Raw genomic sequence first — 27,966 nt, forward strand, 5'->3', positions numbered from 1 at the left:
CTTCTTCTCTAGAGACATCATGACATGGTGGTTAAGAGCATGGGCTTTCCTTGAGGCAAATGTCTACTCAAGTGTAATTTTTGCTACTTGATAACTATGTCAATTTCCTTACCCTCTGTGACCCTCAGTTTCCTCTAATGTGAAACTGGGGTAAAGATAGTACTGTACTTCACAGAAGCCTTATAGGAATTAAATAAGTTAAACTGTTGTCCTGGGTCACAGAATTACAGATTCTCACTAAATTTGGAATAGACATTTGTCAAAACGATCTAATTTTATAGGTATCTAATTTTATAGATAGTTTCAAAAAATGCCTATTCCAAATTTAATAGTAAAAAGATATATATGTAAGCTGATTTTTGAAAATTTTATATCACATTTTTTTTTTAATTTTTAGAGATTAAATGCCCTGGCTGCAATAGTCCGAGGCACTCTTCCTAAATTACACAGAAACATCATAACTGCCTTAATTACTATTGATGTACATGCAAGAGACATAGTCACTGAACTTGTTCAAGCCAAGGTAACTCTTTCACTTAAATAAAATCATATATTTCTTTCTGAAATTAATGCATCTAATATGTGTATCATTGTCATCACTTATGTAGGTAGAGGTAGTTGAGTCCTTTGACTGGCAGAGACAACTGCGCTATTATTGGGATATAGACCTGGACAATTGTGTGGCGAGGATGGCGCTCTCTCAGTATACTTATGGCTATGAGTATTTGGGTGCATGCCCAAGATTAGTTATTACTCCTCTCACGGTAAGTTACTGATCATTTAGGTTCATTACTGCTTTTTCCCCACCAAAATAGTTCTGAAAAGTTTCCTCCTACCATTAACCCTTGAAAGGACTTGCCATGAATACATCTTTGTAAAGCAGAGATTTCCACTTTTTGATCATGTGCCTGGATTTTTTAGTATATTTCAATTGCTATAGAACCTTTCATAAAAAAATAATGACCCTCCTGCTATAGAAAGGAAAGGACTTATGAATTTGTGGCCAGAGTCAGTTCCCTTCAATAATGATAATTTGATAAATTTCTTCAGGATCGCTGCTACCTTTGCCTCATGGGGGCTTTGCAGCTCGACCTGGGAGGCGCACCAGCTGGTCCTGCTGGCACGGGGAAAACTGAGACTACCAAAGACCTTGCAAAAGCTCTCGCCATCCAGTGTGTGGTCTTTAACTGCTCCGATGGTTTGGACTACAAGGTACGGTCCTGGCATCTGAGCACTAAGTGTTTTATGTGGCTTTCTCTATTTGCAACATGACATAACAAAAGGAGAGAAAGGGGTGATGGCAAGCTAGGGAAAACTAGTGGGGCAAGGAATGATTAAAGTAGAATAAATAGAGCAAGAGAGGAGAGTCAACACAAGGCAATCCGAGTGGGCCAGTTAGGAATCAAGGCCAGGGGAGGATTGGTCAAGTGGTGGTGAGATTAAAGACCTGTTCGTGTCAGTAGGTAGAAAGAGGGGAGATGAGATACAAGACAGAATAGCAGGGAAATCTAGGAACAAGGAATAAGCTTACAGGAAGGGATGAGTTACGTACTGAAATGTGCGGTGTTACGTATTCAGAGTTACGTATTGAAAATGAAACATGTAGGAGGTGAGAATTCACGGTAAGATTTTTCATTGAGTAGTTATCAGAATTTTTCACTCTTAAAAATTATTGAGGGCTTCCCTGGTGGCGCAGTGGTTGAGAGTCCGCCTGCCGATGCAGGGAACACAGGTTCGTGCCCCGGTCTGGGAAGATCCCACATGCTGCGGAGCGGCTAGGCCCGTGAGCCATGGCCGCTGAGCCTGCGCTCCGCAATGGGAGAGGCCACAGCAGTGAGAGGCCCGTGTACCAAAAAAAAAAAAAAAAAAGAAGTTATTGAGACCTGGGATTTCCCTGGAAGTCCAGTGCTTAAGACTTCGCCTTCCAATGCAGGGGGTGCGGGTTTGATCCCTGGTCGGGGAGCTAAGATCCCACATGCCTCATGGCCAAAAAACCAAAACATAAAACAGAAGCAATATTGTAACAAATTCAATAAAGACTTTAAAAAATGGCCCACATCAAAAAAAAATCTTATAAAAACAATTATTGAGACTTCCAGAAAGTTTTTGTTTATATGTATGGATTACATCTATTGATATACACCATGTTAGAAATTAAAATTGCATTTAAAATATTTTGGGGGGGGGGGATTTCCCTGGTGGCACAGTGGTTAAGAATCCACCTGCCAGTGCAGGGGACACAGGTTCGAGCCCTGGTCTAGGAAGATCCCACATGCCGTGGGGCAGCTAAGCCCGTGCGCCACAACTAATGAGCCTGCACTCTAGAGCCCGCAAGCCACTACTGCTGAGCCCACACTCCACAACTGCTGAAGCCCGTGCGCCTGGAGCCTGTGCTGCGCAACAAGAGAAGCCACTGCAATGAGAAGCCCACGCACTACAACAAAGAGGAGCCACCGCTTGCCACAACTAGAGAAACCCTGCATGCAGCAGCGAAGACCCAACGCAGTCAAAAATAAATAAATTTTAAATAAACAGGCTTTCTTTTAAATAAAGTAAAATAAACATATTTATTTGTTTTAAAATAACCATAATAAATTCATTACATGTTAGCATAAACACACTTTTTAAGAAAAATAACTATTTTCCCAAACAACTATACATAGTATAATCTATAAAAATATTGAATCACTATTCTGTATACCTAAAAGTAATGTAATATTGTAAGTCAACAGTACCTCAATAAAAAAAGTTGATGAGGATAATTCTTTATAGAAGAATCCCAGCTAATACATGCAGAGGGATAATATTAGAAATTACTATTTTGCAAACTCTAAAAAATTAATAGATCTGGTAATGATCAACTTTGCTAAAACCACATTAAAAGATTAATTGGAAGGTTTGTAATGGATGGATCAGGCTAATTATCCATTGGTCAATCAAAACATCACTGAAGGGGCTTCCCTGGTGGTGCAGTGGTTGAGAGTCCACCTGCCGATGCAGGGGAAATGGGTTCGTGCCCCGGTCCGGGAAGATCCCATATGCCGCGGAGTGGCTAGGCCCGTGAGCCATGGCCGCTGAGCCTGCGCGTCCGGAGCCTGTGCTCTGCAACGGGAGAGGCCACAACAGTGAGAGGCCCGCGAACCACATTAAAAAAAACAAAACCTCTTAAAATAAAAAATAAAAAAATCACTGAATTTGAGACAACCAGGAAACATGTATCTTCTTTGGTACACAATCTGAATTATTCCTGTTCAGAAATTTTTAAACCTCAAACTAATGAATTTAATTAAGTGTCTAGATTTAAATACAGCTTTCAAGAAGTATATAAGGTAGAGAAACATGTTAACCACAAGAATTCAATCAGCCAAATATGGAATGCAAGAAATTCCAAAGGGAAAATAACCTATAGACCTTTAAAAAATAAATTGCATAAAGGGGGGAGGATGCAGAGAACTGTTATAAATTTAAAGAGATTAAAAGACACATTAACCATAAGATAGATAGCTAGTGGGAAGCAGCGGCATAGCACAGGGAGAACAGCTCAGTGCTTTGCGACCACCTAGAAGGGTGGGATAGGGAGGGTGTGAGGGAGATGCAAGAGGGAGGAGATATGTGGATATATGTATATGTATGGCTGATTCACTTTGTTATACAGCAGAAACTAACACAACATTGAAAAGCAATTATACTCCAATAAAGATGATAAAAAAAAAGACACATTAAGCAGTGTTTGGACCTTGTTTGCGTCCTTATCCTACTGTAAAAGGATCATTTTAGGACCATTGTGGAAAATTGAACATGAACTGTTGTTAGATGACATCAAGGAATTACTTGGGTTTTGGTAAAACCAATTACTTGATTTTTGTTTGAATGTGTTAATGGTATTGGTTTGTTTTGTTTTGTTCTGTTTTTAGGTTCTTACACATTACAGAATCTGTGATGAAATACTAATGATGTCTGGGGCTTGTTTTAAAATACTCCAACAACAGCATAAAGTGTTGGAAGTATTTTAAAAAGAGCAAAATGTTGATGATTGTTAAACTGAGCACCTTCTTTTACCTCTTGTGTACGTTTGAAATACTCTGATACAAAAAGTTCTTTTAAAGTATAAAGCATCAAAATTAAAATGGCAGAAATACCTCCAAAAATTCTTTTTTAATGGTTAATCAATTGCTACACAATTAGTGTCTTTCAAAAAGAGGTGCGGGGGAGAAATTAGCCCCTGACCGCTATCAGTTGGGAGCTGGCCAGGTTCAAACAGACTCTGTGCTTCTCCAGTTGAACTCAGACAGCTTCATAGACCACCAACGTCAAACTTGGTCACTTTGTGCCCCTGATGCCGTGAGACAAAAACCACACCATAATCAAATCTGAGAACAGACACAAACAAGAACTCTGTCCAAACCACAAAAATGACCGAATATCCTCCTCTCTCCACTAAATGGAGTAACTGCTACATCTTTACTGACACCTTGAGCCACACTGCCCTATAGACTCCTAGATAGATGTTATTATGATACCCATCAGAGAATTGCCTCAGCTTTCTGCCAACAAAAATTTAGAGTGACGTGGTGTCCCCTAAAAAGGCATGTTCAAGTCTTAATGACTGATAACCTGTAAATCTGACCTGATTTGGAAGTAGGGTCTCTGCAGATACAACCAAGCTAAGCTGAGGTCTTACTGGACCTGGATGAGCCCTAATCCAATAATTAGTGGATTTGTAAGAAGAGGAAGATTCGGTTATAGACACACAGAGAGGAGAAGGCCATGTGAATATACACAGGAGGTGAGCCAAGGAACACTCAGCATTGGCTGCAAACATGAAAAGCTATGAAGAGATGAGGAAGAATACTGCCCTAGGACTTTCAGAGTGAGTATGGCTTGGCCAACACCTTGATTTTAGACTTATAGACTCCAGAACTATGCAAGAAAAAAATTCTGTTGTTTTAAGCCACCTAGTTTATAGTCATTTGTTACAATCGCCCTTCAAAACTAATACATAGAGCAATACCCTGCTTCATTGAACCTTCCTCAAACTTGTCTATAAGAAGTCCTTTTAATGTTCTTTTACTGAGACATCTCATGGTTTCCCATGGTCTGTGGTCTCCCTTATTGCAATAAGCAATAAACCCAATTTTTTTTTACCATGGATGAGTTCCAGCGGTCTTTTTGTTTTTTAACATCTTTATTGGAGTATAATTGCTTTACAATGGTGTGTTAGTTTCTGCTTTATAACAAAGTGAATCAGTTATACATATACATATGTTCCCATATCTCTTCCCTCCTGTGTCTCCCTCCCTCCCACGCTCCCTATCCCACCCCTCTAGATGGTCACAAACCACCTAGCTGATCTCCCTGTGCTACGCGGCTGCTTCCCACTAGCTATCCACTTTACATTTGGTAGTGTATATATGTCCATGCCTCTCTCTCACCTCGTCACAGCCTACCCCTCCCCCTCCCCACATCCTCAAGTCCATGCTCTAGTAGGTCTGTGTCTTTATTCCCGTCTTACCCCTAGGTTCTTCATGACCTTGTTTTTTTCTTTCTTAGATTCCATATATATGTGTTAGCATACGGTGTTTTTCTCTTTCTGACTTACTTCACTCTGTATGACAGACTCTAGGTCCATCCACCTCACCACAAATAACTCGATTTCATTTCTTTTTATGACTGAGTAATATTCCATTGTATATATGTGCCACATCTTCTTTATCCATTCATCTGTTGATGGACATTTAGGTTGCTTCCATGTCCTGGCTATTGTAAATAGAGCTGCAATGAACATTTTGGTACATGGCTCTTTTTGAATTAAAGCTATGGGCATTGACTGCAGGCATGCTATAGAGAGAGAAACTTTAGCAAAGAACCCATATTGAAGATAAAGATCTGGAATTTTTAAAATTGAGATGTAATTGACATATTATATTAGTTTTACATGTACAACATAATGATTTGTTATATGTATGTATTCCAAAATGATTACAGTAAGTTTAGTTAACATCCATCACCACCAATATGTTTTCTATGTCTTTGAGTTCATGTTTTTTTTAGATTCCACATAGTAGTGATATCATACAGTATTTGTCTGACTTATTTCACCTAGCATAATACCCTTGAGGTCCATCCATTACATATTGTCACAAATGTGATATATATATCACAGCACATTTTCTTTATCCATTCATCCATTGTTGGAAACTTAGGTTGTTTCCATGTCTTGGTTATGGTAAATAATGCTTCAATGAACATGGGGATGCAGATATATTTTTAAGTTAGTGATTTTCATTTTCTTTGGGTAAATACCCAGAAGTACAATTGCTGAATAACATGGCACTTGTGTTTTTAATTTTCTGAAGAACCTTCATAATGTTTTCCATAGTGGCTGCACCAATTTACGTTCCCACCAACAGTGCACAGGGGTTCCCTTTTCTTCACATCCTCACCACACCTGTCATTTCTTGTCTTCTTGATAATGGACATTCTAACAGGTGTAAGGTGACGTCTCACTGTGGTCTTGATTTGTATTTCTCTGATGATTAGTGACGTTGAGTATCTTTCGGGGTACCTGTTGACAATTTATTTATGTGTCTTCTTCAGAAAAGTGTCTTTGCCCATTTTGAAATTGGTTTGTTTGTTTGTTTTCCTATTGAGTTGTATGATGTCTTTATAAATTTTAGATATTAACCCCTTATCAGATATATGATTTGCAAATATGTTCTTCTATTCCTTAGATTGCCTTTTCATTTTGTTGATGGCTTCCTTTGATGTACAGAAAGTTTTCAGTTTGATATAGTCCCATTTGACCTGGAATTTTCTTCTTTTAAAACTTCTGTCCCATTAATATCCTTTGAGAAGTCTTCTTGTACCCCCCACCACCCGGGGAATGAAACCATTGCTCTACAATATGAAGGAGCTCCTCAGCTTTGTCATCCATAAGACCAGCTTCTTCTTTAGTCTTATCCATTCTGTTGTTTAGTCTATCTATTTCATTTTTGTAATCTTGACTATAATATGATTAATTTCCAGGGATTATTTCTTATCTCTCACTAATTCTTTATTTGAGCATCTTGTTTTATGATAGGAATGCAATTTCCTCTAAAATCTCTCTGAGGGTTCCATTTGAATTTTTAAATCTTTTCTTTTGTTTTCCAAATTACCTCCATTTTCTTCAGGGTTGCTCATTTAGTTTATTCTTCTTCTCTCTTCCTTGATGGTGATGTTTCTCAAATGTATGTTGACTTTTGCTACTTAGTTCTTAAGTGAGCACTGAGTTGATTAGTGAGAACGAATTGTTTCCTCAAAAGGTCCCTGCCTTAAATGAAAAAGCTCCCGTGATCTCTGTGGGAGTGTAGAATGTTTGGTTAGCAGGCTTCCCCATACAGTGTGTGGGCATGGGCAGCCAGGAAGCCAGAAACATTTTATAAATGCCAAAATAATAAGGATTTTTCTTCTAGTAGTGAAGTTAAGTGGGTTTCACTCTTGGATGGAGCTGTCTATCCTTTTGACTCTCAGTTGAGTAAAGTGGAGGTCTGAAATCATCTATCTTTTTCATCTCTGCTTTCCTTATCTCCCAAGCCTAATGTCTTCTTCCAATATCTCCTTATATCTCCCGAAGACAGACCTCCCCCTTTCTCTAAAAGGCAGTCCTTGGGTTTTAGGCTGGAGGGAGAGTGTCAGCACTGCCAGCCTTAAGAGCCCTGTTTACTCTACTTGGAATAAGGAGAGGGAAGGACAGAGAATGGAAGGACCCACAAACCTGATCTTTCCAAGTACTCATCTTTGGCTAATTCCCAAGGATCACCCTGGGACCTGTGTCTGCTTTTCTTGCATGTATTTCTGTTGGGTTCGGAGTTTCTTGGAGACCCCCCTGAAGGGCAATTCTTCATTCCCTCTGTCTTGGGCCTGCATTCTGCCCTTCTCAGTTGAATAATCTGTATCTATGTACTTTCCATCTTCCAAGATTTTTTTTTCAAAACTTTCTTCCTCCTGCTGGTTTCCCTTCCATTATACTTTTATCAAACAGGTACAGGTATAAGTGTAGATACAGAAATGGAGAGAGTTCTACCTTTCTGTCATTCATGGGCATTTAGGAGGAAGGGATGGTAGCAGTATATGCTCAGTTGACCATCTTGAAACAAACAAAAAAACATTAGCTCTATTTTTAAAGAGATAGTATAATGAAATATTTGTAAAAATGCTTAACCCAAAATTCAAGTCTCTTAAGGAACTTTCCTGTGTAGATAGCCACAAGTACATATTCATTCTCCTCCACCATTAAGATTCTGCTGTAGAAGAAATTAACAACCATTACCCTGTGCAGCTGTGCTTCTGCTCAGTGGTTCCTGTTTGTTGTCCGCCATGTGTAGTACCTGGTAAAGATGATGAAAGCTTCTACCAGTAAAGTTTTTCAAGGTTTTCTTAAGTCATTGAGTGTGTCTATTCTAGGTGTTAGTTTCTTTGGGAACCTGTGAAGTATTTACATAGGTGAACAGAGGTTATGAAAAAATAGGAAAATTGGTCAGATTGTCATTTTATTTAAAAATAAAAATTAGCTTCAGATCATTTATAGAGAAGACAAAAAGATATTTCCTCTTAGAGAAAGGTGTTAACTTCTGACATAAGACCAGGATTCACATAACACCATTGCTGATTTCCAGATACCACCTATTTTCCTTTTACTATTTCAGCTCAAAATTTAACTTTTGAAAGAGTTCAACTCTACAATATATAGTTGAATGTATTTTGATTTCAGATGATGGGGCGCTTTTTCAGTGGTCTGGCACAGTCAGGGGCCTGGTGCTGCTTTGATGAATTTAACCGAATTGACATAGAAGTTTTGTCAGTCATCGCACAGCAGCTCATTACCATCAGGAATGCCAAAGCTGCAAAGGTAAGGCGCTGGTCAGTTGTCTGTGGAGATCACGTTTCTTAACTTCATAATGAATTTACAGCATGTTGCATCTTAGGAAGGACAGTGCTGACTTTAGCCTATGTATTCCAAGTTTCCAGTGTCATTGGTGAGTATTACAGCCATGGGACTTAGTTGGATGAATAATTGCTCATCCAGGCAACACAGAGAAACAACTGTATGGCAGACATCGTGCTGGGACCTGAGGATACAGAGTTGGTGAGACTCAGTCCCTGCCCTCATGGAACCTTGTTCTTCCCACCCTCAACACACGTGCACATGCGCGCACACACACACACACACACACACACACACACACACTCTTGTACTCCCTGTCCCTTTCTCCTCCACCTCTCTTTTCCTCCTCACCTTTCTTATTCTTGCCTTTGACATATACTTCTCTGCTAGGTTTCTCTAATGCTGCCTTATCTAGGCTCTACTGCCTTCCTCATGACCCCTAGTCTCAGTCTATTGCTGGTAGAAAAATGAGAGAGGAGTCCTGGAAAACCCAGGGGGACCCTGACTCTCCAGAACTCACTGGACTGGAAAAGCCAAGGAGTATAGGGCCAGGTGAAGATATTAAAATGGCCTCACTATTTAAAATCTGATTTAGCCCATATGAGCATGTTCCTGGAGAAGGGTTTTGTACTGGGAAGGTGATGGCAGTGAAAGATGGGACCAAGTCCCCTACCACTCTGTGTTGACCTTGTGAGATTATGTCATGAAGTCACCAAAGGGCAGATTAATGTTCAGCCAGTACAAACCAGAACAGACTTGCCAGTTGTTTAATATTTAAATAGTCACTGCCTCGAGCCCCTGGAAGGTCCCCACCATTACCTTGGCCCCTACCTGAAAAGTCTCAGACCTCCTCAGGATCCAGCCACAAGGGTTCATCCTGACATACCAAAGGGGCCTCTGGACCCAGCTCCCACTCTAGGGACAAGAGCCATTCTCATCGGAAAGTGCACTGCTAAAGAGCTGTTAAATATTTTATTGCCTCTGCAAAAAAGCATATTATAGAACAAGTAAAAAGAAAACAGAAATTGGACTTTTACCAGCTACTAAATTGTACACGTCATTGTACTTTACACTTATTTCATCTTCACACCAAACCAGTGTGAAGTAGATGGCGTTTTCCCAAGCTACAGGTCAAAAAGATTCAGAGACATTAAAACATTTCTGGGAACAACATAGAACCAAGACACACATCTAAATCTGTGTGACCGTGGGGTCCACGCTCCTCCAACTACACACCCTCCAGGAGACCCACATTAAAATCAGGGACCACCAGATATAACATAATGTCAGTCATTATCACCATCCTGAGCGCTTAGCATGCTTAGCAAAGCCTCGGGAGCAAGGGAGAAGGAACCAGAGAGAACGCAGGCAGCCTTGAAGCATTGCCAACTGGAGGGCAACCATGTGAGGTGAAAGGAAGGTAGGAGGACATCTGAGACTAACCAAATCTCACCCTTGACTTTGCCAGTGGTCAGAGGAGATAGTTGGAGTAGAATACGTCCCCTAGAATACATGAAGAAACTAAAGCACAGCAATTTACAGGTTTGAATAACACAAAAGCCATTAAACAGCAGCAGGACTGGGGTCTCCAGTTGTGGGGTCCAGCACTTTCTCCTCCAGGCTGTGACACATCACCCCACCTCCATCATGGTCTTCCCCTGTATTCTTTGTGACTGAATATAGTGTCTTCATCCAGTCACCCACCTAGAATTCTGGAATTCGTCTTGAATTTTTCCCATTGCTATCAACCCCAGAATCTAAGCCATCACCAAGTCCATTCAATAGATCTCTCTCATCTCCAATAAGAACTCCCTAATTCTGGCTCTCCTCATCTCCCCAATAACACTCCCTACTGGTCCCCCTGTCTGTAGTTTGTCTAACCTGTCCAATGCCATCTTTGGTCCTATCACTCTGCTCAAAACTCTCTGTTTCTGCCCATCCATGGAACAAAATCTAAATTTTTTAGCCGAGCATGCAAAACTTATGATGCTCAGGCCCCAGCCTACTTACACTTTCCTCCTAGAACTTTTCCCTTTAGCAAAGTGAATAGCTGGCCATTCCCTGAACATGCAATGCTGTTTCTTGTTCTTGCTCCCTTTGACTGGAATGGCTGCCCTGTTCATCTATGGGAAATGCCCTCTTCATTCTCTGGGTCTGACACAGGCTTCCCTGCTCCTCCTATGAGCTTTGCTCCCTGCGGGCTCTGCACACACCTCCACTGTAGCATCGATTGCACTGCGCCCATTCCTAACCCATTGCCTGCCTGGCACAGATGCTCAACGGGTGTTTGCTATTGAATGAAAGTGAAGGGGTAATTCCAGTGACTCTAACAGTGGGGCCTCAACCACTCAAGGACTAAGATCAGATTCGAATTTCTTAGGGACTCCAGAAAGTAGTGGCGGAGAAGGTTTAGTGGCCATTAAATCTAAGTTGAATTGAGGAGTCTCAGCGAAAGATGTTGAGGCCTAGAAGATTACAGGTCTGGCCAGGAAGGTGGAGACACCTGGGGCAAGGCAGGGGCAGGAAGGCAGAGAGCAGGAAGCACGTAGCCCGGAAGAGATTGGGAGTGGGTAGGACAGAATCAGGAGCGAAACATTCCCAACAGCAGAATTCAGTAGTCTTTGCTTGAATGCATGTTACACAAGTTTTGTACTCGAGTAGTAATTATGGGAAAGAATTTACAGATGTCGGGGGACGTGTTAACTTATATTTTCTCTTTCCCTTCAACAGCTCTCTAGATTCATATTTGAGGGGCGGGAAATAAAGTTGGTTATGACTTGTGCAGCCTTCATCACAATGAATCCTGGATATGCAGGCAGAACCGAGTTGCCAGATAATTTGAAAGCCCTGTTTAGACCCTTTGCGATGATGGTTCCAAATTATGCATTGATTGCAGAGGTGAGCTTCACATTATAAAGCAGCAAAAACTTAAGCTTGTTTCTTTTATTTGGTATTTGATTATTGTGGTAGAAAGTTTCCCTTATGAATGCAGTCTAGCCAAGGTTATACAGTATTGTTTCCTCTTAAGTGTGTAGATATGATCGTTACCACATAGAATGTTTTGTTCTGTGTGTATGTGTGTGTGTGTGTGTGTGTGCATGTGTGTTTGTGTGTATGTGTGCAGCTGCTATATCCCTAAAGCCCAGGATGGTATCTGGAATATAGTAAGCCCGCAAAACTGGAATGAATAAGTAAGTATAATTAGCCAGTTCATTGGGGTTCATCAGTTTGTCTCTAGGAATTAAAATGTCTAGATTATTCTAAAAAGACTGTATTATTCTCACTTCTCTCGCTGCATTATTTTTTTTTTTATTAGAGTCAAGGGATGTTAAGTAAAAGCAATACTAATCACTAATGATGGAGGGCAGGGATTTGTTTCTAGTCTGTATCAACTTAGTCAAGAAATAGCAACAGGGCTTCCCTGGTGGCGCAGTGGTTGAGAGTCCGCCTGCCGATGCAGGGGACACGGGTTCGTGCCCCGGTCTGGGAGGATCCCACATGCCGCGGAGCGGCTGGGCCCGTGAGCCATGGCCGCTGAGCCTGCGCGTCCGGAGCCTGTCCTCCGCAACGGGAGAGGCCACAACAGTGAGAGGCCCGCGTAACGCATAAAAAAAAAAAAAAAAAAAAAAAAAAAAAAAAAAAAAAAAAGAAATAGCAACATTAATAAGCTAATTATTTATGATTGCATTTGTTCCTTCTGTATCTATCTAGGAATCTTTCTATTTAAACTTTTTTTTTGTTTCTTCATACTAGTTAACACCCAGTGTATTAAATTTTATATGTATTTTTCTTGGCACTTTTTACCGAGGCATAATTTATATATAGTAAAGGGCACAGATCATAAGGGTACAACAGAGTGATTCCTTACACATGTATTCACCTGTGTGATCACCAAGACCAATATATAGGATGTTTACAGGACTCCAGAAGGCCCCTCATGCTCGGTGCTGTATTTCACAGCAAGGGATGCTACCCTTTTTCGAACGGAGCTTCTCAGAAAGCACATATTACTCCTGTGGCTGATAAATTCCTGACAACAGCTAATTTAAAATATTCCTCTACATGAATTAAAAGTAATTGCCTAAGAATAGAATAGACCATGCCAAATCCTATCATTAGAAAAAGTACAACTTTTATTAGTATAATGCCTACAACATCTCATGAGTCCCCCAGTGTCCTCTGTGGGTAAGGTGGGGTGGTGGGCAGTTAAAGCAGGTGGCATCTTCACTCCAGACCCCTCTCTGGACAGGACAATAAATGACTTGCTCACTGTCCAAAACTGGTAGGAAGAAAACCAGGTTTGGAACTCAGTCCAACGTTGTGTTCACATCTCACGTTTTGTCCTATTGTTATATTACTCAGTAATTAACTGGAGAAATTTAAAAATCCAGTCTTCTGAGTGCTATTCCTATTGCTGTTACAGATTAAATGAATCAGGGTCTGTCATCAGTAAATATTTTTAATCACCTGCAGTGCACAGAGTACTGTGCTAATAGGTAGTGATAGAGGAATGAAAAAAACAGACACCGGTATGAAGTCTCTGCATTATCTCAAATCACAATTCCAAGGCCAACTGCAGTGATTTGAGTAGATTATGGATTGAAGGAAGTGTCCGTACCCACCTCCACGTATCATCACTGATTTGTTTAACCAAGGGTGCAGAAACTTGTCAGAGGCAAGGTGGCTTCCTAGGGCAGGGGAGAGGCTGCAAATCTTTGTGTAGCTTCCCTTGACTCCCAGGGAGCCTAAAGGGAGTGCATCACTGACACTGTCAGATCAGGGAAGCTCAGACATCCCCATATAATATCCCACCTTCCACCTTGTGGCACAAAACATTTTTCCCTTCAATCTTTACATCTCCTTGTTAAAGGGTATAACAACTTGGAGAGATACAATATAATACCTAAAGTAGATTTTGAATACATTGGTATTATGCTAATATGTTGTTATCAATATAACATAATAGGCACTGCATTATATTTTCCCATTCTAGGTAATTTTATATTCTGAAGGATTTGAATCCAGTAAAATATTAGCAAGAAAAATGACTCAGATGTATAAGCTTTGCAGTGAACAGCTCTCTCAGCAGGATCACTATGACTTTGGCATGAGAGCCGTGAAGTCTGTACTGGTCATGGCTGGGTAAGAAACCAAAGTGGGCAAGAGTCAAGTTTCCAACCATGTCATCACTTGCATTTCATGAGTAATTCACAGATGGCTCTTAAAGCAACATAGCAAGTGATTAATAAATGTTAGCTGCTGCTGTTGTCATCATGATTACCTTGACACCCCCCTGCCACAGTGAAATGGGGCATCTCTCTTCATCCCAAGGTTCTTCACTGTGAGAACCAACATAGCTGCCCCCAGACCAAACCTAAGTCTCCACTAGGCTTTGGGTAACTTTTGTTTCCCCTGAACTCGTCACATACAATGGGTTTCAGTGTACAAAAGGCTTTACCACCATGAGGTAGGATGATGAGACTTAAAAGACATACAGTTTGTTACGCAGATACGCTAATTAAGTCATACACATCACCTGACAAAGCGTACTTCAGTTTCATCATTCCATCCGCAGTCCAAGCTTTTATCCTAGACGCCCCCTCTCTCTTTACAGTTTGGTCCAAGGCTGAGCTTCTTTCTAGTTCCTAGTAGAGCAAGAGTCTTTTCTCAGGCCCCAGCTTCTCTCTTTATAACCTCTTGACATGCCCACCTGTGGCATCCCCAGCTTGTCCAGAGTCTCTGAGGGAATCTATCTTCTCAGGCCGTGACTCGCTGGCTCAAGCTCCACCCACACAGGACCCCTTCTGCCTGGCTCCTGTACCCCAGGCTTCTGCACAAATCTCCCTGCCTTTCTACCCTCTGTTCCTTCTTTCAACCTCCTAGATACAGTATTTCTCCTCTTTATAGGATTGCCATTAAAGGAAGAGGGATACTAAGGAGTTGAGACACGCTTGTATTCAGAGAACAGAACTACAGCCCACGGGCGAGACAGACAAAGGAGCAGTCATCTAGAATATAATGTGTGAGGGCAACCATGGGACTGTGCCCTGGGTTTGTTGGCAGGGGATGGAGGGACTTTCTAGAGGAGGGAATGTCTGAGCTGGATTTTGAAAGAAAAATAAGAGCCAGCAAAAGACCAAAGCAGAGCATTCTGGGATAAGAGAAAAGGGAGTCACGGGGATATGAATCATCATGATGTATTCAGGGAACTGTAAATACAGGTTGGATAAAGTCTGGATTGATGGGGGGAGTTTGAGAAAATGTCCTTGTCATTCTCCTCAAGGCTATGTAGCCTGTGCCTGACTTGTCCGTGTGCTCTCTTGGAGATGGACACTGGGCATGCAAGGGAAAATGTTACCCTCCTTCCAGCAGGAATCTGCAGTGGCGTGCCCTCCACAGCTTTCTGCAAGCAGAATCCCCGACCCACAGGTTTGGAAAATCAAGTTCCATGTTATGTTCTTGCAAAGTCATCTGAATTATTCCTTTAAATTTAGGTCTTTAAAAAGAGAGAACCCAGACCTAAGTGAAGATGTGGTATTGATAAGAGCTTTACGAGACTCTAACTTACCAAAATTCCTAACAGATGATGCTGTTCTATTCAGGTAAATTTCTAGGTGCGACAGATAAAGCATAGCTACTGTGTAGAGGTAAAGCATAGTTTATCTTCAGATATGTCTGCCTCTAACAAGGTATCATCTTTTCTAGAGACACCTATTGCAATTTTTAAAATACTAGTTTAAATAAAGATACTAAAGTTTTAGCCTCAATCCAATCGTTTATTTTTTTTCAAAATTCTGATCACCAAGCTGTATGCTATGCAAATTAGCATTTGGTTACAAACTCCTGACCTCAGAGAAATTCCTGACTCAAAAGAAGCAAATTTGGGCCCCCACATAAATGTGATTGCTTTTATCTATTTCTACTTTTATTATTTAGTTTTATGTTTATCCAAGTCACATAAGTATGTGGTTTTAAAAATAAAATGCTATTATAAGTTACTCTCATGAAAAACAACAGTTCCCTGCCCTTCACCAAGTCCCACTTCCCGAAGGCAATCATTTTTCAATTCATTCATTCGTTCTTTCCTATTTCCCTCCATATTTTTTTAACATCTTTATTGGAGTATAATTGCTTTACAATGGTGTGCTAGTTTCTGCTCTACAACAACCTCCATATTGTTTAGTACCACGTTGATGCCATCTCATGACTTTTCCATTTTAGATGTTATCTATTAAGTTACTAACAGAGAGATGAGGGTAGGCACACGCACCTCTCCCCCTCCACCCATCCTCTCTGTGTAGTCATGTTACAATATAACTGGAGCTAAATATTCAGGATATCCATAATTTATTATAGAAATATAAATGTTACCCAAAGCTGCACTATCTTTCCCTTGTTATTAAATTATCTAGCTTTTCATCTTCCCTTCATATATTATCTTAATTTTTGTTTTTTATTCCTTTTACCTACTTTTCTATAAATCTGTTTCAAATTCTGCCAGAATATAAATCTCCTAAAAACAAAAACAAAAACGACCTTCAATCATACAAAATATTCTCTTGAATTTGTCTCCTTGGAGCCCTCATCCTCCTCTCTGATCTACACTGGTTGCCCATTACCCCTGATGCATATCTGTCATCGTGGGATGCCCATTTATGACCTTGCTGGGGATTCTCTTTGCCTTTATCCACTATCAGATCCCCTGTTACCCAGAACATGTGTCTACTCACTTTTGGCAGAACATGATGAAAATTTCTATACAGTTATGTTTGCACAATTATGATATTGCTATGAGTGAGATTCTAGGAAGTACATTTCCTAGATCATGGGATATGGACGTTACAAATTTAGATAGATCCTATCAATAAGTCCTTCAAAGACATTTTACATTTATATAAACAGTTTTATGAAAATGCTCATATCCCTTTATATGTTTTGGAGGGAGAGATACCAAAATAGTAGCCTATTTTATGTACATTACTTTAATTATTAGTACCACTGAGCATCATTTCTTATGTTCATTACTCATTTATATTTATTATTCTTAGAGCATTATTCTATTGTGCTCTTTTACTTAGCAATTTGTGGGAAATCATAAACTTTATCTGGTATAAAAATTGGAAATATTCTCTAAGTCTATCACTCACTCTTTATGTTTAAAGGCTTTTGCCTCACAGAAGTTTGATTTTTGCTTGTTTTTATTTTTTCACTTTATCAACTTTTTTAAGTTATAGAATTTTTATCTTTTTGAGGTAGACTTTCTTAACACAGTGTTGTAAAATTCATCCCTTATATTTTCATCTAGTACCTTTTTTTCCTTGTTCTTTTTTTATCGACGTATAGTTGATTTACAATATTGCATTAGTTTCAGGTGTACAGCATAGTGATTCAATATTTTTATAGATTATACTCCATTTAAATTTATTATAAAATATTGGCTATATTCCTTGTGCTGAACAATATATCCTTGTAGTTTATTTGTTTTATACAGAGTAGTTTGTACTTCTTCATCCCCTACCCCTATCTTGCCCCTCCCCCTTCCCTCTCACCACTGACAACCACTCGTTTGTTCCCTATATCTTTGAGTCTATTTCTTTTGTTATATTCACTAGTTTGTTTTATTTTTTAGATTCCATATATAAGTGATAACATAAGGTATTTATCTTTCTCTGTATGACTTATTTCACGAAGCATAATACCCTCCAGATCTATCCACGTTGTTGCAAATGGCAAAATTTTATTCTTTTTATGGCTGAGTAATATTCCAACATATATACATACCAAATCTTTATCCATCCATCTGTTGGTGGACACTTAGGTTGCTTCCATACCTTGGTTATTGTAAATAATATTGCTGTGAATATTGAGGTACAAGTATCTTTTCAAATTAGTGTTTTCATTTTCTTTGGATTTATACCCAGGAGTGGAATTGCTGGATAATATGGTAGTTCTATTTTTGGTTTTTTAAGGACCCTCCGTACTATTTTCCATAGTTGGCTGCACCAGTTTCCCACCAAGAGCATAGAAGTGTTCCCTTTTCTCCACATCCTTGCCAACATTTGTTGTTTGTGGACTTTTTGTTGGTTGCCATTCTGACAGGTGTGAAGTGATATCTCATTGTGGTTTAGATTGGCATTTCTCTGATGATTAATGATATTGAGCATATTTTCATGTGCCAGTTGGCCATCTGTATGTCTTCTTTGGAAAAATGTCTATTCAGGTCTTCTGCCCATTTTTTAATTGGGTTGTTTGTTTGTTTGATATTGTGTTGTATGAGCTATTTATATATTTTGGATATTAACCCCTTATCATTTGCAAATATTCTCCCATTGTCTTTTCATTTTGTTGATGGTTTCCTTTGCTGTGCAAAAACTTTTAAATTTAAGTAGGTCCCATTTGTTTATTTTTGGTTTTGTTTCCTTTGCCTTAGAGACAAATCCAAAAAATATTGCTACAATTTATGTCAAAGAGTGTTCTGCCTATGTTTTCTTCTAGGATTTTAATGGTTTCCAGTCTTACATTTTTGTCTTTAATCCATTTTGAGTTCATTTTTTATATGGTGTGAGAAAATGTTCTAATTTCATTGTTTTACATGTAGCTGTCCAGTTTTCCCTGCACCACTTATTGAAGAGACTGTCTTTTGCCATTGTATATTCTTGCCTCTTTTGTTATAGATTAATTGACCATAAGTGTGTGGGTTTATTTCTGAGCTATCCTGTTTCATTGATCTATGAGTTTGTTTTTGTGCCAGTACCATACTGTTTTGTTTATTGTAGTTTTTTAATATAATCTAAAGTCAGGGAGTGTGATACCTACAGGTCTTTTCTTCTTTCTCAAGATTATTTTGGCTATTTGGGCTCTTTTGTGTTTCCATACAAATCATAAAACTATTTGTTCTATTTCTGTGAAAAAATGCCATTGGTATTTTGAGAGAGATTGCATTGAATCTATAGATTGCCTTGGGGTAATATGGTCATTTTAACAGTGTTGATTCTCCTAATCCATGAGCATGATATATCTTTCCATCTGTTGTGTCTTCTTCAATTTCTTTCATCAGTTTCTTATAGTTTTCTGAGTACAGGTCTTTTACCTCCTTAGGTAGGTTTATTCCTAGATATTTTATTCTTTTTCATGTGATTGTAATTGGGATTATTTTCTTAATTTCTCTTTCCAGTAGATTGTTGTTAGTGTATAGAAATGCAATGTGTTTCTGTATATTGATTTTGTATCCTGCACCTTTACCAAATTCATTGATGAGCTCTAATAGATTTTTGGTTATGTCTTTAGGATTTTCTATATATAATATGATGTCATCTGCAGAAAGTGACATTTTTACTTCCTTCTTTCTAATTTGGATTCCTTTTATTTCTATTTCTTATCTGATTGCTGTGACTAAGACTCCCAATACTATGTTGAATAAAAGTGGCAGGAGTGGGCATACTTATCTTGTTGTGATTTTAAAATAAAAGTGTTCAGCTTTTCACCATTGAGTATGATGTTAGCTGTGGGTTTGTCATAAATGGCTTTTAGTATATTGAGATATGTTCCCTCTATATCCAGTTTCTTGAGAGTTTTTATCGTGAATGGATTTTGAATTTTGTCAAATGCTTTTATTGTGGCTATTGAGATGATCATGTGATTTTTATTCTTCCTCTTTTTTTGTTAATATGGTGTATCACATTGATCGAATTGCAAATATCAAACCATTCTTGCCTTCCTGGAATAAATCCAACTTGATCATTGTTATAAAGCAGAAACTAACACACCATTGTTAGGCAATTATACTCCACTAAAGATGTTAAAGAAAACAACAACAAAACAAACAACAAAAAAATGATGTATCATTGAGAATTTTTGCATGTATATTATCAGAAGTATTGGTTTGTAATTTTCTTTTTTTTTTTTTAGTGTCTTTGTCTAGTTTTGGTATCATGTAATAGTGGCCTCATAGAATGAATTTGTGACTGTTCCCTCCTCTTCAACTTTTTTGAATAGTATGAGAAAGATAGCTATTAGCTCTTCTGTGTATGTTTGATAGAATTCCCCCATGAAGCCATCTGGTCCTGGACTTTTTTTTGTAGCAAGATTTTTTTTTAATTACATATTCAATTTCACATCTAGTGATCAGTCTGTTTATGTTGTCTATTTCATCCTGATTCTGTCTTGGAAGATTATATGTTTCTAGAAATTTGTCCATTTCTTCTACATTGTCCAGTTTATTGGCATGTAATTGTTAATAGCATTCTCTTATGATTTTTTGTATCTCTGTGAGATCAGTTGTATATTCCTCTCTTTCATTTCTTATTTTTTTATTTGGTTCCTCTATCTTCTTCCTTAGTGAACCTGGCTAAAGATTTATCAATTTTTTTTAATCTTTTGAAAGAAACAGCTCTTGGTTTCACTGATCTTTTCTATTGTTTGTTTATTTTTTCAATTATATTTATTTCCTCTCTGATATTTATTACTTCCTTCCTTCTGCTGACTTTGGGCTTCATTTCTTCTCCTTTTTCTAATTTATTTAGATGGTAGGTTAGGTTGTTTATTTGAGATTTTTTCTTGCCTGTATCACTATAAACCTCCCCTTTAGAACTGCTTTTGTTGTATCCCATAGATTTTGGAAAGTTTTTTTTTTTATTTTCATTTGCCTCAAGGTATTTTCTGATTTCCTCTTTGCTTTCTTCATTGACCCATTGCTTTCTTATTAGCATGTTGTTTAGTCTCCATGAGTTTGTGTTTTTCCCATTTTTCTTCCTGTAATTGATTTCTAGTTTTATATCATTGTGATCAGGAAAATATGCCTGATATAATTTCTGTCCTCTTAAATTTGTTGAGACTTATTTTTGTGACCTAGCACATGATCAATCTTGGAGAATATTGCATGTGCTCTTGAAAAGAATGTGTATTCTGCTGTTTCTGGATGAGTGTCCTGTAGATATCTGTAAGTCCAACTGGTCTAATGTGTCATTTAAGACAACTGTGTCCTTGTTGTTGTTGTTGTTTTTGGTCTGCATGATCTGTCCATTGATATAAGTGAGGTATTAAAATCCCCTACTATTATTGTATTATTGGCAATACCTCCCTTTATATCTGTTAACATTTTCTTTGAATATTTAGGTGCTCCTGTATTGGGTGCATATATGTTAATGAGTGTAACATGCTCTTCTTTTATTGACCCTTTTATCATTAATAATGTCCTTCTATAGTGCTTGTTATAGACTTTGTTTTAAAGTCTATTTTGCCTGAGTATTGCTACCCCAGCTTTCTTGTCATTTCCATTTACATGAAACATCTTTTTCCATCCCCTAACTTTCAGTCTGTGTGTGTCTTTAGCTCTGAAGTGAGTCTCTTGTAAGCAGCACATAGATGGGTCTTGTTTTTGTATCCAATCAGCCACCCTATATCTTTTTTACTGAAGCATTTAGTCCATTGGCATTTAAAGTGATTATTAATTGTTATGTACTTATTGCCATTTTATTACTTGTTTTATGGTTGTTTTGTAGTTCTACTCTGTTCTTTTCTTCTTCTTTTTGTTTCTTCCCTTGTGGTTTGGTGATTTTCTTTAGTGGTATACTTGTGTTCCTTTCTTTCTTGTTTTTGTGTATCTATTGTAAGTTTTGATTTGTGGTTACCATGCTGTTTATATATGTTGACCTATAACTATATCTACTTGTTTTAAACTGATAGCCGTTTAAATTCAAACACCTTCTAAAAGATCTACATTTTTTATTCCCCTCCCTCACATTTTGTGAGTTTAATGTCATATTTTACATCTTCATGTTTATCCCTTCACGTTTACTGTAATATAGTTGATTTTACAATTTGTCTTTTAATCTTTGCACTAGCTTATTTAAGTGATTGATCCACAGCCTTAACCATATATTTGCCCTTACTAGTAGGATTTTTCCTTCCCTACAAATTTTTACTTCTTGTTGTAGCCTTTTCTTTTCCACTTAGAGAAGATCCTGTAACATTTCTTTTAGGGTAGGTTTAGTATTGATGAACTCTTTTTGTTTTTGCTTTTCTGTGAAGTTCTTTAACTCTACTTCAATTCCAAATGATAATCTTGCTGGGTAGAGTATCTTAGGGTGTAGGATACTCTACCCAGCAAGTAGTTCAGCACTTTTAGCATTTTAAATATAACATGTCACTTCCTTCTGCCTGCAAGTTTCTGCAGAAAAATCAGCTGATAGCCTTAGGGGAATTCTCTTGTATGTGATTCTTTGTTTTCCTCTTGCTGCCTTTAGAATTCTCTCCTTATATGTAACTTTTGCCATTTAATCATGATATGTCTTGGTGTGCGTCTCTGCATTCATCTTGTATGAGTCTCTCTGTGCTTCCTGTACCTGGATATCTGTTTCCTTATTTGGGTTTTCTAGTTCCTTATTAGAATTCTCACTGTGTTCATCTATTCTTTTCCCTAGTTCAGTTAGCATTCTTATCACTAGTACTTTGAACTCTTTATCTGATAAACTATTTATCTCTGTTTCGTTAGTTGTTATTTTAGATTTCTTTTCTTATTCTTTCATTTGAAACAAAGTCCTCAGACTTCTCATTTAGCTTAACTTTCTCTGTCTGTATGAAATTAGGTGAAAGAGTTACCTATTCCAGTCTTTTAAGAGTGTCCTTGTGTAAGACCCCATATGCAGTCTGCACTGTGCCCAGTGGCTTTGGTGGGAGAGCTGGATCTGAAGTAAGCATAGGTCACATCTTCCCCCAGGGTGTACTGGCAGCAATCCCTGGTGGGAAGTGGGGCTGGAAATGGAGGGGCTAGAGCCAGAGTCAGGTGTGAACCAGGGCTTGTCCTATGCTCAGTGGTCAACCCTTGCCCTATGAAGAGCAGAGGCAGGTCCCAAGGTGCTGAAGCAGAAGCCCTGAGGTTGGGTCTGAGCTGGTTCTATTCCCTCTAAGTGTGTGATCTACCCCTCCCAGTATCAGCACCTTCACTCTAGAGGAGCAGTGCTGAGTGAGAAGGGCCGGACTGGATGCCAGGTGCAGGTTGGGGCAAGTACTGGAGTGATCCCAACACATCAGAGTTCCAGGCCACTCATGATCCACTGCCTCCATAAGCTCCATCAATAGCCTCCCTTGCCCTATTCAGATGCAGTGCTGGGTCCAAACCCACTCCTTCCCCCTAACTGCACACTCTCCTTGGCAATGGCAGCCTTCACCCTAGTGGGGAGCTGCACTAGAGCTAGTAGTGCTGGAGCAGGTGCTCAGCATGGGGCAGGGCACAAGGTGGGAGACAGAGGTTGTGGGAAACCAGTCAGAGCCCCAGGCAGTTTCATTCTGTTTCCTCCCCCTTGTCCTTGGGAGTAAACAACCATGTGTACACCCCTCACAAGTGGAGTCTAGGTTTCTTACAGCTCTGCTGGTAGTCCCACTGGCTTTCAAACCAGCTAAGAGGTCTTGTCTTCCCAGTGTCAGCCCCCAGGACTGCAGTGCCCAATGTGGGTCAAACCCCTCACTCCCCAGGGAGGACCTCCAAGCCCATCTAATTCCCTGCCTCTTGTGTGTCCCCTCCAACAGACACAGGTACCAACCTAATCGCTCTTTCTCTTCCCTTCCTACCTGACTCTGTGTGGCTCTTTCTTTACAATTTTGGCTGCAGAAGAGTCTTTCTGCCAGTCTCCAGTTTGTTTTCAGTGAGAGTTGCTCCACATGTAGATGTATTTTTGATGTGTTCATAGAGGGAGATGAGCTCACATCCTCCTACTTCACCATCTTGATCTCCCTCATCTTGTACGTTTCTTGTCATTTTATATTAAGTTTTTTTACTGCCTCTCAAATGTTTTTGTGTTATGTAGTGTAAGGTGGGAGTTTAGCTTCTTGTTTACCCATAGAACCATCCCATATTAAATGTTTCCTACAGAAACAGTCCATTTTTCCTTTACTCCCTTTTTTATGTAGTACTAGTTTTCTATTTCTATTTCCATCTTATTTTTCTGAATATTTATATACCATTATAAGCACACATAAGTGCTTTTGGGAAAAGTTGAGATATAATTTTTAAAATAAACTGTTAAATTTGTCACCTATATGTTTGGTACTATGCCACATACTGTGTATAATACAAAAATGTAAGAAATATTCCCTACCTCAAAAAGCTCCCAATATACTTAAGAACATTGGTCTACTGTACAAGAAACAAACAAAATCATGCACAATAACAGAGAAATGATAGATTCTGGTATAACACACAGGATAATCTAGTACTGTGTGTTCAGAAGGAAATATAATGAGAAAAATAGGACCCATAGTAATGTTTAATAAATTAATTGTAACAGACATGGGGAAATATCAATGACCAGTGTTCCTAACTTATTTTATTTTATTTTTTACAGTGGAATCATATCTGACCTTTTTCCTGGAGTCCAAATTCCAGAACATGATTATGGTATATTGCAGTCAACAATTATAGATGTCATGAAGAGACAAAATCTTCAGCCTGAGACATGTATGGTTAAAAAAGTGATACAGTTCTATGAAACCATGCTAGTAAGGCATGGTGTTATGTTAGTAGGGCCAACAGGAGGTGGCAAGACCACAGTTTACCAAATACTAGCAGAAACTTTAGGGAATTTGAGAAAACTTGGTGTAGACAATCCCTTTTACCAATCCGTTAAAACATATGTTCTTAATCCTAAATCAATTACAATGGGTGAATTATATGGTGAAGTTAATAACATAACCTTAGAGTGGAAAGATGGTTTGATGGCACTAAGTATCCGAGCAGCTGTGAATGATACTTCAGAAGACCATAAATGGATCATCAGTGATGGGCCAGTAGATGCTCTTTGGATTGAAAATATGAATACAGTCCTGGATGATAACAAGATGCTTTGCCTGGCTAACAGTGAGAGGATTAAACTCACACCTCAAATCCACATGCTTTTTGAGGTAAATTGCATATTCCTTACTGTGGAGTGAAATCGTTCATTAGATTAGCATACCATCATTAATTTTTTTCTCTTACTGATGTACCATTGACTACCTGTAAGGCCTACCATGGTGTTTTGTTTACATACTAAATATTTACCAAATTGTCCTTTTATAATAGATTGTCCATTCTGACAACCAAAGTCTCTTAAATGTTTCTGTCTCTCTATAAACAGGAAATACAATAAATTCTAGCTTCCCAAGCACTTGTTTTTTTTCCTTTGGAGGCAGTAAATATATATATATTTTTTTTTAAGATGAATAAATCATCCCTCTGTGGTATGAATATTTGGTGATGGGATTGGAAAAGGAATGTGGGCCAAATACAGCTACAAAATATTATGGAAGATATCACCCCTGCTGTATTCATTCATCAAACATTAATTGAATACCTACTATGTCCTGGGTATTAGGCTAGGTATTGGATATAAGAATGAAAAAGATAAGAAGAAAAACAAAAAGAAGGGAAAAGAAATACTTATACCTTCCCATAAGGATTTGACAGTATCCTTCTATATTTTTTTTTCTCCTTACACCTCACTTAACTTTTCTTCTCCATTTTTAATCACTTATAGCTCCCCCAATCTCTTCCACACAAAGCCTTAACAGTGTTAAACTTTAAATGTGTGATTCCTTAACGTTGAATCTAGAGGAATAAGGAAGTATCATGCTAGCCATTTCCTGTTCAACGTTTTTCAACTTTAGGTGCAAGATCTAAAGGTTGCCTCTCCTGCAACAGTCAGTAGATGTGGGATGGTGTTTGTGGATCCTGAAGAACTGAAGTGGATGCCTTATGTTAAAACCTGGATGAAGAGTGTTTCTAAAAAAGTAAGTGCAATCAGACCCTCCCCACTGTCTCCATCTGTCAGGGCTCACCCTTCCCTCGAGTGCCCAGATAACAATTGGTTAACACCTCACTGTGCTTGATTGAGGGAATCCCAGCATTGTACATAGCTCTCTCCCCAGAATTCTTGGGATCTTCCAGGAAGGTTGTGTACTTCCCAAAGCTGTCCTCACTTTTTGTTACCCTGCCTGGCTTCTCTCCAGACTGGTTTCTCTCAAATATAAACACTTCCTTGAGTTTCCCCAAACACAGGTAGAACAACCTGGGGCATTAAAAAAAAGGCTTTGCAGGAGGCTTGAGATAATGAGAGGGAAGTACCTGGAAGGAAAAGAACAGTAAATCCAAGCATTGTTACAGTTTTTAGATTTTAGGAATCCCTAACACCTCTGAGAGCCAAGAAGAAGAGAAAAACAGTTTACCTCCCACCCAACCTTAGGTCGATTACCAAAGACAAATTCTAACCTCAGAGGTACCATTCCACCCAAAGTGAAGGAAAGCTTTTACATTATTATTCAGAACAACTCAGTTCCATATTATCTTCTGTGCCCTCTGCATTCTAAAATAGGGTTTCTCTTTACCTTAACAAGCGATGTTTTTTTCTTTTTGAGATTTCATTCTTTTTTTTTTTTGCGGTACCCAGGCCTCTCACTGTTGTGGCCTCTCCCGTTGCGGAGCACAGGCTCTGGAGGCGCAGGCTCAGCGGCCATGGCTCACGGGCCCAGCCGCTCCACGACATGTGGGGTCTTCCCAGATTGGGGCACGAACCCACATCCCCTGCATCGGCAGGAGGACTCTCAACCACTGCGCCACCAGGGAAGCCCTGAGATTTCATTCTTTTTTATTGCTGAGTGGTATTCCATTGTCTATATATACCACTTCTCCTTTATCCACTCATCTTGTTCGGTTTTTTTATTATTATTATTATTATTTATTTATTTATTTATTTTTGCTGTGTTGGGTCTTCATTTCTGTGTGAGGGCTTTTGCTAGTTGTGGCAAGCAGGAGCCACTCTTCATCACGGTGCACCGGCCTCTCACTATTGCGGCCTCTCTTGTTGCGGAGCACAGGCTCCAGATGCTCAGGCTCAGTAGTTGTGACTCACGGGCCTAGTGGCTCTGTGGCATGTGGGATCTTCCCAGACCAGGGCTCGAACCCGTGTCCCCTGCATTAGCAGGCAGATTCTCAACCACTGCGCCACCAGGGAAGCCCTGTTCCTTTGTTTTTATTACTTGGGGTAGAGTTGCTTTACAATGTTGTGTTAGTTTCTTCTGTACAACAAAATGAATCAACTATATGTATACATATATCCCCTCTCTCTTGGACCTCCCTCCCACCCACTCCCATCCCACCCATCTAGGTCACCCAGAGCACCAAGCTGAGCTCCCTGTGCTATACAGCAAGTTCCCACTAGCTATCTATTTTACACATGGTAGTGTATATATGTCAATCCTAATCTCCCAATTCATCCCATTTCCCCCTTCCTCACCATGTCCACATGTCCATTTTCTATGTCTGCTTGTCTATTCCTACCCTGCAAGTTGGTTCATCTAATGGATAAAGAAGATGTGGTACATATATACAATGGAATATTACCCAGCCATAAAAAGGAACAAAATTCAGTCATTTGTAGAGATGTGGATGGACCTAGAGTCTGTCATACAGAGTGAAGTAAGTCAGAAAGAGAAAAACAAATATCATATTTTAATGCATATATGTGGAACAATCTTTTTAAGTGTTTTGCTCCATCTCATCTCAAGAAGGCCACTTCAAGAAAGCCATCTTCTTTCTGCATCTCCCCCTCCAAAAATGAATCAGAAAACTATTGTTTTCCTTATTCTTAGGCAACAACATTTTAATAATATTGTGGTAAACTCTCTGAGTACCTTATTTTTTTTAATTTCTTATTGGAGTATAGTTGATTTATAATGTTGTGTTAGTTTCAGGTGTACAGCAAAGTGAAGAGAGTACCTTATTAAAGACAGTAATTCTCAGAATTGAGACTTTATCATGGGCTGCCAAAAGATGTTAAACATTTCTGAATTCACTCTTTTAATAGACTTTATTATTTAGAAAAGCTTAAGGTTTATAGAAAAATTTAACAGAAAGTATAGAGAGTTGTCGTATAATTTCCCTCCTCCAAATAGTTTCCCCTGTTATTAACATTTTGCATTGGTGTGGTACATTTGTTAAAACTGATGAACCAGTATGGATGAACCATACAGTCTTATGAACTAAAGTCCATAGTTTACATTATGGTTCT

At 38.9% G+C, this 27,966-nt stretch overlaps 1 protein-coding gene across 1 annotated transcript in view; it reads left to right on the forward strand.

Annotated features, from left to right (window-relative positions):
* DNAH6 (dynein axonemal heavy chain 6) overlaps positions 1-27,966 on the forward strand; it is a 293,512-nt gene that overhangs the window by 126,567 nt on the left and 138,979 nt on the right. The window contains exons 27-35 of the mRNA XM_032653510.1: positions 398-523; positions 609-764; positions 1,051-1,212; positions 8,753-8,890; positions 11,657-11,824; positions 13,920-14,068; positions 15,421-15,528; positions 24,268-24,823; positions 25,568-25,690. Coding sequence (XP_032509401.1) covers positions 398-523; positions 609-764; positions 1,051-1,212; positions 8,753-8,890; positions 11,657-11,824; positions 13,920-14,068; positions 15,421-15,528; positions 24,268-24,823; positions 25,568-25,690 — 1,686 coding nt within the window. The remainder of the gene's footprint in view (positions 1-397; positions 524-608; positions 765-1,050; positions 1,213-8,752; positions 8,891-11,656; positions 11,825-13,919; positions 14,069-15,420; positions 15,529-24,267; positions 24,824-25,567; positions 25,691-27,966) is intronic.

Source organism: Phocoena sinus, chromosome 13 (genome assembly GCF_008692025.1).
Source record: "Phocoena sinus isolate mPhoSin1 chromosome 13, mPhoSin1.pri, whole genome shotgun sequence".
In the NCBI taxonomy this organism is placed as follows: domain Eukaryota; kingdom Metazoa; phylum Chordata; class Mammalia; order Artiodactyla; family Phocoenidae; genus Phocoena; species Phocoena sinus.